The 13929-nt window shown below is 41.3% G+C and overlaps 1 protein-coding gene across 2 annotated transcripts in view; it reads right to left on the bottom strand.

The window, feature by feature from the left end:
• Positions 1-13929, bottom strand: part of CAMK4 (calcium/calmodulin dependent protein kinase IV) — a 311152-nt gene that overhangs the window by 18158 nt on the left and 279065 nt on the right. For both annotated transcript variants that reach the window (XM_045034623.1, XM_003981193.6), the window contains 2 exons: positions 13756-13830; positions 478-553 (listed from right to left, as the gene is read on the bottom strand). In XM_045034623.1, coding sequence (XP_044890558.1) covers positions 478-553; positions 13756-13830 — 151 coding nt within the window. The remainder of the gene's footprint in view (positions 1-477; positions 554-13755; positions 13831-13929) is intronic.

Genomic DNA, 13929 nt, shown 5'->3' with positions numbered 1-13929 from the left:
AATGGGACCGAGAAAAGTCCTGGACAGTGGGGCGCCTGGTGGCTCAGTCAGTTAAGCATCTGACTCTTGATTTCCGTTCACAGTTCATGAAATTGAGTCCAGTGTTGGGCTCTGTGCTGACAGTGCAGAGCCTGCTTGTGATTTTCCCTCTCTCCCTCTCTCTCTGCCCCTCCCCTGCTCATGCTCCCTCGCTCTCTCTCTCTCTCTCTCTCTCTCTCTCTCTCAAAATAAATAAATAAACATTACAAAAAAAGAGAGAAAGAGAGAAGTCCTGGACAGAAGTGCTAGTTCTAAGGAAATTATAGAATAAAAAGTAATGCTTATTTTCAGAAAATTCTATCACTGGCTACATTTAGTACGTCATAGAAAATTACAAAAGTCAAAAAGTAGTCTTGCTTTTTATGAGGACTATCAGTACCTGGAAAATATTACAGCGAAGGCAAATAGAACACATAGAGGTTGCTTTTCTTCACTTACAAGATGTAGGTGATTATTCCGACAGACCACATGTCCACCTCAGGTCCATAGGCACAGCCTCTAAGGATTTCAGGTGCTGCAGAAAGAATGAATATTGTGTTAAATTGGAGTTTAAATTTAACATTTACATCTCAATAACAAGCAACAGGTAAGAAATTAATTAACACAAAGTTCAGAACAGTTTTGTAACCAATTTTGTCTCCCCAAACCAAAGTGTGAGACTACAAACCCTCATGTCTACTTTAATGGGAGAAATCAAAATCTTTCTGTGTTTGGGTGCATAAAAATAAAGGTATTAACTTTAATATTCTACATCAGAACATTCATTCGAATCAGACAGAACTGCATCTCTGCTATAAAAGATCCCTTACTTCAGAGGGAGCTTTGTACGCAGAAAAGGAACACAAATTTAGCATAATAAGGGGAAAAATGCAAGTTATGCTACCTTGAGATCTAGACCTTCTTGGGAGCATGGGGCATCCATGCAAACCTGTATTTGACAGCATGCAGGGCAGGGACCAGCGCAGGGACCTGGGCGGACAGTGGGAAGGACTGGGAAGTCTCTATGCTGGAAGGTTGGAACAGGTGTTAGAAGGGGCCCGGCACATGTCTTAGTACTGACAACTACATGTAGGTTCCCAGAGAGCAGCTGTCCCCAGTTTGGGATTATGAACTGAGAAAGGGATCTTCTCCGTGCACAATGAGCCTGCTCCTATTAGCCCTGCCCACCATGGTGAAAATGGAAGGTCTTCTCAGACATCAAACGGCCCTGTAGTATAGAATGAGGAGATCTTTTCTGTTTTTATTATCTTAGAGCTGTGAAAATGGCGAGTTAACTGTGTCCAACTGTTTGCACCAAGAATTGGAGGTGTTATTTGTTTGCCTAACAAAGGAAGAAAAGGAGAAGTAAGAGTTTTACAATCCATGCAGAAATAAGGCTCGGGCCTCTAGCCCCAGAGTGGCCTATAGCCTCAGTGTTTCCATTTTGAACAAAAGTGCTGTAGATGTCAGTGGGGTCTCTGAGGGAGGAGCTGACCAATCAATGTTGAGAGCTCCTTGAGGGAGGCTTTGGGAATGGGCGCACCACCCTCCTCCTTCCAGCAGGGGGCAGGAGAGCAAGGGAGCTGGATCCCCGGTCTGCAGGCTGAAAATGTCACACTCAGACTAGGTCATTAAAGTGAGCCCTGGAAGGCTGCTATCCTCCTGGAACTCTGAATTTGACTTAGAGGAAGGAACACAGAGGATTTTCCACTGATGTCTTCCCATACTACCCCTCCTCCCCCATCCTTTTGCAATCAGGATATTCTCTTCTCTGCACAAACTGTGTTACATAAAATACAAGAGATGAAGAGCCCATACGGTGAAACGAGAGTGTGCAATGTAACACTCCAAGCAGCAATTCAGCAGGATGCACCCTTTAAAGAATGGTGTCTGGGGCCAGGAAGTTTTTCTCATCTATAGGCATATTATTCCTAGAAAATTTTCCTCTTAGAATTTAATTAACATAATTAAGAAAATGCACGCTCGTTGCCAACACCATTCACTCCTTCAGGTTAGCTTTCGTTTTTCAGGGCAATCTGTACCCCACATATGGTTCCTTTGGGCCTCAACACTGAGCGCCCACTTGCAAATGCCTTGCTCATCAGGGTTCAGAGGAAACTCTGGTTAGGCTGCCTCTTCCAGGAGGGCCGCTGTGCTGTCTGTGTCACTGGGAGCTGTTCCAGTCAGGGAGTTGAATGCACGCACATTTAGTACGATTAGCCCTTCCCCACTCAGGTCTTCCCATCAGTGGAGTGCTGTCAAGTCCCACACTGACATTTAGACATACAAAAATCTGTTGGGGAGAGTCCTTTACATTTTCTGGGACTTGTTTTTACCTCTAAAACCTAAGCGAATTGGATTAGCTAATTTCCAAGTACTCTTGAGTTTGAAGCTACTAGCCACTGTGATATTAGTAGAGGGGTTGTTACTGCCAATTTAAGCAAGAAGAGAGGACAGGCACTCTACTGAATTCCTGTTCCTCCGCCGGAGCGTCAACTGTGTATGTTGGCCCTGGGTGTAACCTATCCTATTGGCTCCAGAGCTCTCAAGCCTCCCCTCGGTGCTGTCCGGAGGTGAGCACCCTGTCGCAGAGGTCAGGTGCTTTTTCTGGCCATTCTTTTTTTTTTTTTTTTAATTTTTTTTTCTTCCAACGTTTATTTATTTTTGGGACAGAGAGAGACAGAGCATGAACGGGGGAGGGGCAGAGAGAGAGGGAGACACAGAATCGGAAGCAGGCTCCAGGCTCCGAGCCATCAGCCCAGAGCCTGACGCGGGGCTCGAACTCACGGACCGCGAGATCGTGACCTGGCTGAAGTCGGACGCTTAACCGACTGCGCCACCCAGGCGCCCCTTTCTGGCCATTCTTGATAGCTCCCAGGTAAGGGCCCAAATTAAGCAAACACCATGGAACAAAACTCTTTCTGAATCCACTTTTTAGGGCATCTGGTTTTCTTACCTGACCTGGTAATATCTGACCTCCCCTCACAGCACAGGGTGCGACCTTACCCTCCAGAGGCAACTTAGTTCCTTGTAAGGCGGTAGGCTGCAATGTGGGCAATCCCCTGGTGTGAAACACTAAACTTTCCATGGTGAGGTTAACTGAGACAAAAGGAATATAGAATGTTTTTGCCCTCCATAATAAATTTCTCTTAAGAAGAATTTAGAATATTTACTAATCAGAATACAAAACTTAGGTGAAACAAACCCTAAGCACCTAGATCCAATCAGATCCCATTCACAGAAACCTTTAAATATTTTCACAGTTGCTAGTTATCATAACCTTGACTTCAGGACCAGCAGAATATACTCTTGTAATCTGTCTGAACCCTTTCCAAGAGCCAGAAGCTTTCCAGAATACATTTCAAGCTCCAGCATACCAGCGCTACAGGTCTCCTAGGTATCAAATGTCCTTGCAGTGGATCCTACAAATTTGTGATTTTATTAAGGAGGGAAATACTTGACTACTTCCAACTTGGTTCAGGAAAAGACATCAGCTAGCCCACCTTTTAATGCTAAAGCACTTCCAGGTGTCCTACATATCTTTTCACCTCACTGCCCAAACAAACAAATAAGTCAAAAAAATACAGTAAGGGAGAAAATCATTTCAAGGTGTGATCCAGTTTTTAAAAATGTGTTTAAAATAATTTAGAATCCTCTTTTCTAAAAAAGTCAATAATCCTTTATTGATTTCTCTGGATGTCTTCTAAGTGGATCCAAGTTTTGTGCCCCTTCGTAAGCTTATCATTCGTGTTTTGCTCATTAACACTAAATGCTACAGAGCTCATACTCCAATTTCCAACACAGAATAATTGTGGCAAATGGTCTTAGAATTGCCAAGATACCAGCCTTCACTTTTTTAAAAAGCAATTTTAACTGAATATCAAAATTATATTAAAAATTCAAACTTTATGATATTTATTTACCAACATACCACTTAGACCTCAGAGTGTTGCTTTTTCGATAAGATCATGGTACCATTAAAACTTCTAGAGACTGAGGGTCCATCTACAGACTGGGATGAATTTCAGTTTATTAAATAAACTCACTGTTACTAGTTCTGGAAATGGTCCCATATAAAAAGTATGAGGTATGCCCTATGACACTCTGACAGGGGCCACTGAGGCTAAGTTTCCCCTCTTTTTCTAAAGCCCTAGGAGAAAAGTAGAGGGATGATTTTGATCATGGATTGCACCTTCATTTTGTCAATTCCTTCCTACCTATTGAGTTAAGACCACACATTGGCAATCTTTAGCAGAAGACTTTTTTCAAACTACTGTTAACTCTTCTGAGAAAGACAAATCCCAGGGAGACTAAGATGAGTGAAATCCACATGTTCGTTCATTCACTCATTAAACAAACCATGAACTATTTATTAAGTACCTGCTGTATGATGGGCACTATGTTATATGGTGTTGGGAGAGCAATGGGGAGTTCCAGAGAACACGTCTCTGCCACCATGGAGCTTACAGTTTGGTGGGGGAGGTAGGCATTGATCGAGAAAGCCACATGAAGAAATACAAAGTGGTAACTGTAAGTGCTTGGATGGAGGGTGTCTCCAATAGAGGGCTGACCTGGTGAGAAAGATCAAGGAAGGTGGGTAGAGAAAGCAAAGTTTAAAGTGAGATGTGAAAGACTGGAGAAGTTAACCAGGCAAAGGGGGAGAGGGCAGTGGTTGAGGAAAGAGAGTGAAGCGGGTTGGGTGGAGCAGCCACACATGCAGAGACTTTGTGGCGGGCAGGAGCGGGCAGGAGCGAGGGTGCCCAAGGAGCTGAGCAAGCCAGTGTGGGTGGAGCACACCCCCGGGCACAGTGAAGTCCCTGTGAGATGAGCCCCTGTGAGGCAGAGGCCAGACTACAGATTCCAGTACATGAGGGCTTCTGTTTGTTTGTTTATTTGTTCTTAAATTCTCTCCTATGCTTTTGTTTTAGTGATTCAAAACATAGAGGAACAAATCTATTTTCATCTTAAAGCCTGAATCTGACTTTGCAGAATTCCACCCCCTCCTACAGCTGAGGGAGAACCACTGTGGAGCTTTTCACTGTACAGTCTTGTCTTGAATTGAGTTTTCTTTAGAGCACAAGTCTTCAGCATCTAGAAGTCTCTCTACACTTTGCCTCTGAGGAGTGAGCACTGTGGAAGGAGGAGAAAGAAGGATTTATCTACCAGAAGGAGAAGAGCAGTGTTTGGAAATTCTCTCCCCTTGTTGCTCTTAACATGGTGAGGAACCCAGAGGAGAATGCACTCCAGGCAGCTTCCTACAGGCAGCCGGGCAGACCCTACTCTGTGCCTTCCTCAGCACCTGTACCATGTGTGGTCCTTTGCCAGGGTGTCACAGATATTTGGTGAGAACGGGGCACAACATTTAAGCCCTGTCAAGTGCAATTTTTGCTTTGACAACAGAGAAGACAGGTCATGTCCCGGCGCCATTTGCTTAGTGTTGTAACAAAGGGGTGAATCAGACTGGGATACAGTTGACATGTTTCCAGAAGGAGTTGCCTCTAGCTAGGAGCAGCCTTACCAGTTTACTACAGTGACTCTCAGAATACTACTGATTCCATACATGCCATGGTGTGAGAGGTCGAGAAGGGCTGAGGAGGCATGTGGGGCCTCCGTCACTTTGGGTATCTATGACTTGTAGTGTAGAGCAAGAAAGAAGTTTGAAGGATATTTTAGAACTCAAGGGATACACTTCATGACCTAACTCATCTTTTCCATTTTCCTGGGCTCTTGATCTTTTACACTACAAACATCAGTCAATCCATCTCTCACTTAGTATTTTTTCATTAAAGCTGTTTAAATAAGTCTTCCTTGCCACACGAATTGCATACTTCTCTTTGTATAAATCTTATAAATGGGTGAAGAAAGATAGCCTGTTTATTTTCCCCATCTTACTTTTTATTTTTTTAATAATACCCTGAAGAGAAAATCAAGTATTTGAGAACACCTAAGTACTTTCAGAAGAGGAAAAAATAAACACAACCTATTTTTATTACCCTGGGAAAGTTTTATGTCTATGAAATTCACTTTTCTATGATCCCACAGAGCCCTCCCATCTTAGAGCAATCACTATTTGTTCTGAATCTTAATCAGACTGAGTCTCCTGCTCACTTCAAAGCTGTGATGGATGCAGGCCCAGGGACAGCAAAGAGGTATTCATTCTTGAAAAGCTGCCTCTACAAGGAGGTGGAGTATCAATAAATAAACTGAACTCGTCCTAATATTAACATCATGCAAGAGTCTCTTTTGGATATGGAGATACAGATATAAAGTGATGGACACGGACTTCGAACTCTGTTAAGTATGGCAAATACCATGTTTTTCTCTAATGGAGCTATAAATCTTACTGTAATTATCACTAATAATTCTCTCAAAATATTTTTATTTTGTGCATATCCTGTCTGTGACAACATTCTAAATGGAACACTTTGTGGGTGTTCAGGGCCCAAAGAATACATTTTAAGCAAGTCTCCTTCCCACTTGCCATCAGTCACCCTTCCTATGACCGCTTCTCCCCTGCATTCCGCCCTCACATGGGTAATAATAGAGCTGAGTCCTTAGCACAGTGAGTTCTCTGGCACAGTTGGTTCTGTTCCTTAGGTAGTCACTTACAGTTACAAAGAGGGAAGGACAGAGAATGATTTATGGTATGGGGACGCAGAAGTTAAGGATGACCAGCACATTAAAAGGCTGTTTCTAAGCCAAAGAGAACATGAAAAGTAGGAGGAAGGACAATCTCTTCAGACTCAATTTTATAAGCCATCTCAGGTCAGAATATATTTGGTTAACTTGGATTAAATGAAGCGCTTGCCATAATCCTCAACATAGTTTACACATATAAAATATATATAGACAGACCGTGAGGTAATATTATGAATGTCAAATACTATGTATCTGCTGGGTGATGCAGAAATGAGCAACACTCTGTCTCTTCTCCCCTTGCTCCCCTGAATCCTGAGACACGGGTCAGTAGTCAGCCTCCGGGACCATTTCCCGAGCCAGGGAGGCAGCCCCTCCTTCTGCTGATAGCTTTAGATGCTAGAACACTGTTGTGTATATTGTGCCCCATATCTGTGCCTTGCAGCACCCATTCGTAATTCCTAATCCTGTCCAGTGATGCTTCCTCCACTATCTGATGTTCTATGAATAATAAACATGGTTTCTTCTCTCTGGCCTCTACTGGTGATGTTGCCCCAGGATCAGTCTGGGTTGTTTCTTCTTCTTCCCTGGAGTCTCATGACTTTCCATAGCATCTAAATGGTGACAGAGCCCCCATTTATATCAACAGACATGACCTTGCTCCTGAACCTCAAACATATATACCCTTCTGCCCACATGTCATCTCCACCTGGATATCTAACAGGCATCTCAAAATCAACGAGCTCCAACCCCGTTGCTCCTCAAGTCCTCCCCATCTCAGTAAATGTGAACTCTATCCTTCCAACTGGAGCTCTTTGGTCCCCCTCCTACCTATTATTTCTCCCCTTACCATTGCACTTCACTCAACTGTGTCCTTCTTCAACCTATAGACACCCAGCTGTGTTCCTGCCTCAGGGTTGGTGTGCTCTGTCCCCTCCACCTGGAATGTTCTTTCCATAGAATCTGCATGGCTTGCTCTCTCCCTGCCTCTTCCAAATCTTTGCTCTTCTGCTCCCTCATGAGTGAAGCCTTCTCTGGTCAGCGTGTCCCAACACTTTCTATCCTCTTTCCCAACTCTATAGGAATGATCACCTTTCTATATATTGACACAATCATTATGTTTATTATTTGCCTTCTCTCACTAAAATGTACCACCCTTAAAGAAGAGATCTTGTTTGTTTGTTTGATTGATTGTTGTACCCCTAACACCTAGAATAGTGCCTGGTGCATAGTAGGAGCTCAGTAAATAATTTATTAAATGAAAAAAGAATTGAATAGGTACATAACTAAAGTTCCACAGAAAACACTTTGTCTAGGTCAGTACCAGATCAATACAAATACCCCGAGAGGCTCATTTTCCTCTAGATTTAAAACTTCCAAGACAGCCTGCATTCCACCAGCAGAGTCCCTGTCATCTGCAAGGTCAAGACCAAGATAAGCTATGGCCTTTCCTCACCTCTCGTGTATCTATCCCCAGCCCCACTTTTTCCTTTACCTGGCATGTGCTCATACGGATCAAGCATTGCAAGCGTGCCTGGGACAGTCATATGGTGGCTGCAGACACAGCCTATCTCAGGGAGAAAGAAGTGCCATGGTCAGCAATGGGAGATGGACCTAGGCACTCCTTACTCACCTGCTGAGCATTCTCTGCTTGCTTCTTCTCACATCCCCTGCTCTTGCCCATCGTCCACTAACCCCACAGGAGCCCCGTGTACACACATCAGCCCATCAAGCATGTTATAAGCCATGCAACTGACATTTTACTATGTACTCTTCTGTTTTCTTTTAAGTTCACTGTAAAAAGGAAGTCACCCTAGTGGGTATTTAATTAACTCTCAGGTGAAATTATCCCTTAGCCAGTTAGATTACCAACATAATCTGACACTCTTGTTATTTCACCTTAGCTATTTAGTCCTCTAGAAATGAACAAAATACATCTTTTATGAAACTATTCTGAAAGCTTATATTTTAGATGATTAGATTTCCTTCTACTACATTAAATTTTCCTACATTGGTCATATTAGTATGTGTTCATGTAGACAGAAATCTCTTCTGTCTGACTCTAGACTATTGAGAAATTATCTTTAATTTTGGTATAGTGAACATAATAAATTATTTCTTTAAAATATAACAATGCAGAAACAACACAGGATTATCACTCCAAGGGGACTCTGGCAAACGCCAAGAGAAAATCAATTCTGAAGAGCTTCTAGACCCTAAAAATTGAATTTGGATAGACGGGTAGAAATATGAACCATGAACATACATAGTTTAATTAACTAAGCTTATAAGTAAATTAGAAATCAGTATTATACAGAAATACTCTTTTACCTAACCCTTTACCATATTGTTTTCTTTTCTACTCTCACAGCTTTACTTGTTTTTGTGATTGGCATTGATAGGCTGAACACCCGCAGACTTCCAGTCTTAAATAGTTAAACCAGTCAAGACATTTGGTAGTAATATTGCATATGTTGTGGCCTATTTATCAGGAGCCATGACCTAATGGATTTTTTTTTTTTTTTCTGAGACCTATTTCTTTTCGCAATAACAAGATGTGGAGAATCTCTTCACGGCTATTTCAGAACACTAGTCATTGATTTCATTTATCTGGATCACAGATTTTAATTTTCTGGCCTGGAGTTTATTTTCCACTGGGCACACTTCCCAGGAAATAATGAGTATTTGCTTAAACATACAGCATCTGTGATTTTTCTTTTGCAATTCACTTATAGGAGAACCCTCTGTTATTAATATCCTGGGGCAAAGGTTCTATGAATGAGACTGAATGGATGGCTTTTCACTTTTGTATTTCCTGACAAATGACAGATGGTGTAATATAAACACCCACTCCCTCAAAAGATGTAACTGAAAAAGCCTTCCATTAAAGGTAGACACTAGACCCTGTGTACATGAGGAGAACTGACCTGGAATGTAATCACCCTTCCAATGAGCAAGAAAACAAGGGGCGCCTGGGTGGCGCAGTCGGTTAAGCGTCCGACTTCAGCCAGGTCACGATCTCAGGGTCCCTGAGTTCGAGCCCCGCATCAGGCTCTGGGCTGATGGCTTGGAGCCTGGAGCCTGCTTCCGATTCTGTGTCTCCCTCTCTCTCTGCCCCTCCCCCATTCATGCTCTGTCTCTCTCTGTCCCAAAAATAAATAAAAAAAAACGTTGAAAAAAAAAATTTAAAAAAAAAAGAAAAAAAAAAAAGAAAACAAGCTCACACGTCTCCTCTCTGTCAACTGAAGGGGCCTCAGATATCTTTTCAAGTTAAAACTAAAGTCTGTGTGTAAAGTCATGGTTTCTGTAGGACGGTGATTCCCACCAGTCTCATTTCCAACTCATTGTATAAATGGGCAGTTTCCTCCCCACCTAGGTACTCTCAGAAGGGACACGCCAAACTGATGATGGCACTTACATGTATTGCAGGGAGGAAAGGCTAGAACTGAGTGAACCTCAAAGGGGCTTCAGCCTTGCCTATAAAGTCTAATTGTTTCATTACTATATGTTATTATTATTCACTATTATATTAACTAAAAAAAACAAAAACAAAAACGTTTAAACTCTGCATCTTGCCTTTTCTCTAGGCCATCCACTTCCTGTGCCCTGGGTGTGACTGCGACCTTGTTTTCCCTAACGCAGCCTTTCCAGTGTTTTTTGTGTTACTATACACAGGTGTATCCTTAAAATCCTGTCCCTAACCTCTAGGCGGGGGTGGGGTTGGGGTGGGGGAAGGGATAGTAAGTGAGAGTAGTGTGGGTACTTTTGGCAGGGGGGAATAGTCAGTGGAAAATAAGCCTCCATTATTAGATGGCATTATCTGTAAGAAGGGTCTGTTTATGGCAAGCACAAGACGCTGAACTAGTATTTTTATTATCATTTTATATTAAAAAAATGATTGGATGTAGGAACAGATCGAATACATCATTCTGAGAAGTGGAGTGCTGGAGTGACAGCATTCTGTGTGTACATTTCTGACATCAGAGGGACAGGAAAGAGAATTTATAATCACTTTCTAATTTGTCTTCTTTTGTCTCTTTTTTCCCTCAAAACCATCTGTCATAATGACATTGTCGAGATATTTGTAAGATACAGATTTGATTTTAAAATATAATTGCCCTGATTAAGAACCTTTGCTCATCACTACTATTTACCAAAGCAAATCTGAATTCCTTAGCCTGATATATAGATTATTTAAAAATATGGTCCATTGTATCTTTCCAAGTCCAACTATATCTATACTGCAGTTGTGCAAAGTGCCAAAGTAACCAAGAGTCCCTGAATCTGCCAGATGCTACCACTCCTCTATGATTTTTCTCTTCCTTTGCCTACTTGCAAAGAATGCCTTGTGGCTACCTCTTCACTTGTTGAACGCCTATCCAACCTTCAGAGTCCAGCTCAAATATTAGGGAGGATTAATTGTTCCCTCCCCTCTGAATACCTAAGCCTTTAGCTTGGATAAAACTACAACTTACCAACACAAACTGATTTATTGTGTATGGGTATTTTTTCTTTAATAGCCCATGAAATCCTTAAAGGACAAGACCATATGGTGTTCACTCTTGAATCTCAGAGCCTCTTAGACATTCAATGTTCATTTTATCAATGAATGAATCATTCACTCATAGAATGGCTATTCTGTCACGCTGCAGGAAAGAGCTGCTCTTATCACTATTATCAAAGCCATTACAAGGATGCTGCTATCTCTTAGTCACAGAAGGGACCCTTAGAGATGGCTACTGTAAGCTCTTCCTGATCTTCCCATTTCAGGGCTGCTAGTTCTCAGAGAAATGCTCCAACCTACCTACCTCCTAGGAATACTCAGTGTTTGTACTTAGATAATGATTACTAAATTGTCCATCAGCTTTCTTCTTTTGGGAAATCCTTACTTTGTTTTATCATTCTTTTGTCAATTCTCTTTCAATGCTTCTTTTGATTGGTCAGCAGTTAATACTCACAAATGGGCAATCCCATTTGGCACATGGTACAAAATTTGGGGTTCTTTTTTTATCTTTATGGCTTTGGAGATCGGGAGGCATGAAAGAAATATAGGAGGATGACAAGGACACATGAATTAGAGAAACGGGAAATATCTATGGCACCATTAGATGTCATGGAGAGGTTGTCGGCTAACAGTTCTAAGGAAAATAAAATATACATAAATATATATATATAAATATATACATATATAAATATATATCTATATCTATCTATCTATCTATCTATCTATCTATCTATAAATTATATATATAAAACAAGAGGATGCCTATAGGGAACATTGTATGCTTTAATAGTTTTTTTTTTCCCCCCTGGTAATGGGAATCTTACTCAAGTCTCTGCTAGAGATAGTGAGCGGTCTAATGCAATACTTATGCTTAGTAACAGAACACTGAATTCATTTGGGGCAGCAACATGTCCAGCCAAAAGACTCACTCTGGTAGTATGGAGGCTGTAACCAAGTACTGGCCAATAAGAGAGAAGTGGAAGTGACGTGGAGCTTTGGCAAGTCTATTTAACAATGAAAAGGTACACCCTTTTTTCCCCCTTCCCCCCTTCCTGTCACAGAGAATGTGGATGTAATGACTGATTTCAAGCAGCCATTTTGGACTGTGAGGAAGCATGCTAAAGAACGGTAGAGCAAGACAGAAAAGGCCTGGACCCCTGGCACTGAGATCCACAGAGCCTTACCTGGAGAACCCACCAGGATTGCCTTTCACTAGACTTTTAACATGACAGAAATCAACCTCTATCTTTCATAAGCCACAGTTACTTGGAGTTTTCTGAATTTACTCCTAATTGGTAGTCTACTCTTGCCAAGGAGTTAAAGGTCCAGAACAAGAATATTTGGCACAATGTAAAGATTTAATAGAAAGACAGGTATACTTAATTCTGTGTAATTACTGGGTCTATGAACAATTGAGCTACAAGAACATAATATTTTAGATTCAGTAGGGAAATTAACTAGGTAAAAACAAAATAATAAAAAGTTTATTGTGAATATGTGAATTCCATATGTGAATATGGAAACATGGAGAAAGATGAGGAAGAATTCATAAGGCTATTAATACTGATTACACATACTTGGATTTTTACTTCCTGCAATGACCGAGTAATACTTTTGAGGTTTAAAAAACTAAAAACAAGACAAAACAAAACAAAAACATTTTAAGATATAAATAATAACTGATAAATATTTCTATGAAGGAAAATTATACTGATTTATCTATATTGGCTTTTTTGAAGAGGGAATTGTATAAATCTGTTTTTAGGCCCTTGGATACCTGGATTCTTGTCTCTGACCCACTAACAACTAGATGTGGAATCTTGGGGAAGTCATACTCTAGAACTCAAAATGAGAAAGTTAGTAAATGAACTTTAAAGCTTCTTCTAGCACTAAAATTCTGTGAACTTAATCATATATTTGCTTCAGTGGATATCTAACTGTACCTTCTATAGTCTGATGTGCATGAATTCAAACATTGTTAAAATAAGTTAGTTACGTGGTTCTTAGGAGTGAGGACTGTCACACAGTCCATCTCTAGAGACTGGGGGACTCTGGCGGGGCAATCCCACCTGAAGCCTTTATCTTAATAAGGCTAGGGGAGTGCCATCAATGAGGACTAGGGACTACCCCAATCTCACTGTTACCCTATACGCCCTTGAATTAATGACACACTCCCTCCTCACCCATCCTCCCAAGTAAAAGCAAACAAGGAAAGTGACAGGAGGACTCATGGCTCTATTTCCAACCACAAATAAGGTTGTTTCCCTGCCCTCTTTCTTGATGATTGTCCTTCTGCTTCGAAGTGGGTTCAAGAGTAGCTACTGCCCAGGAGACAGGTGCAGAGCACCCAGTCCTTTTTCCTAGGGCTCCTTCTTTCCCTGCCTTTCTAAGAAGGGGGCCCTAAAACCAACATCATTGAACCCCTCATGTAGAACAAGAGGTGGTCTAAGTATCGTTTATACACGCCTTCCTCATGGAGACTCACATCACACTGTAAGCATTTTAAATAGAGATATTAGGAGTTAGAAAATTAGATCATGAAGCAAAAATCGATTTCAAATAACAATAAAAGTAAATATCAGTATTAAAGAGCATACCGCAGTACCCTGGGGTTCCACACACTGTCTTCATGAGCACTTGATGTTCCACAATTTTAGAGAGTCCAAAATCAGCTAACAACACAAGAGAAACATTTAATGAAACAAGTCTTTTCTCAGCTTTTATAAGATGACAGAATATTTCTGTTATTCAAAATAAAACAGATTTATTTG

This window comes from Felis catus, chromosome A1 (genome assembly GCF_018350175.1).
Source record: "Felis catus isolate Fca126 chromosome A1, F.catus_Fca126_mat1.0, whole genome shotgun sequence".
NCBI lineage: Eukaryota > Metazoa > Chordata > Mammalia > Carnivora > Felidae > Felis > Felis catus.
Note: the sequence above shows the minus strand (reverse complement) of the source record. Positions and strands in the feature narration are given on the sequence as shown.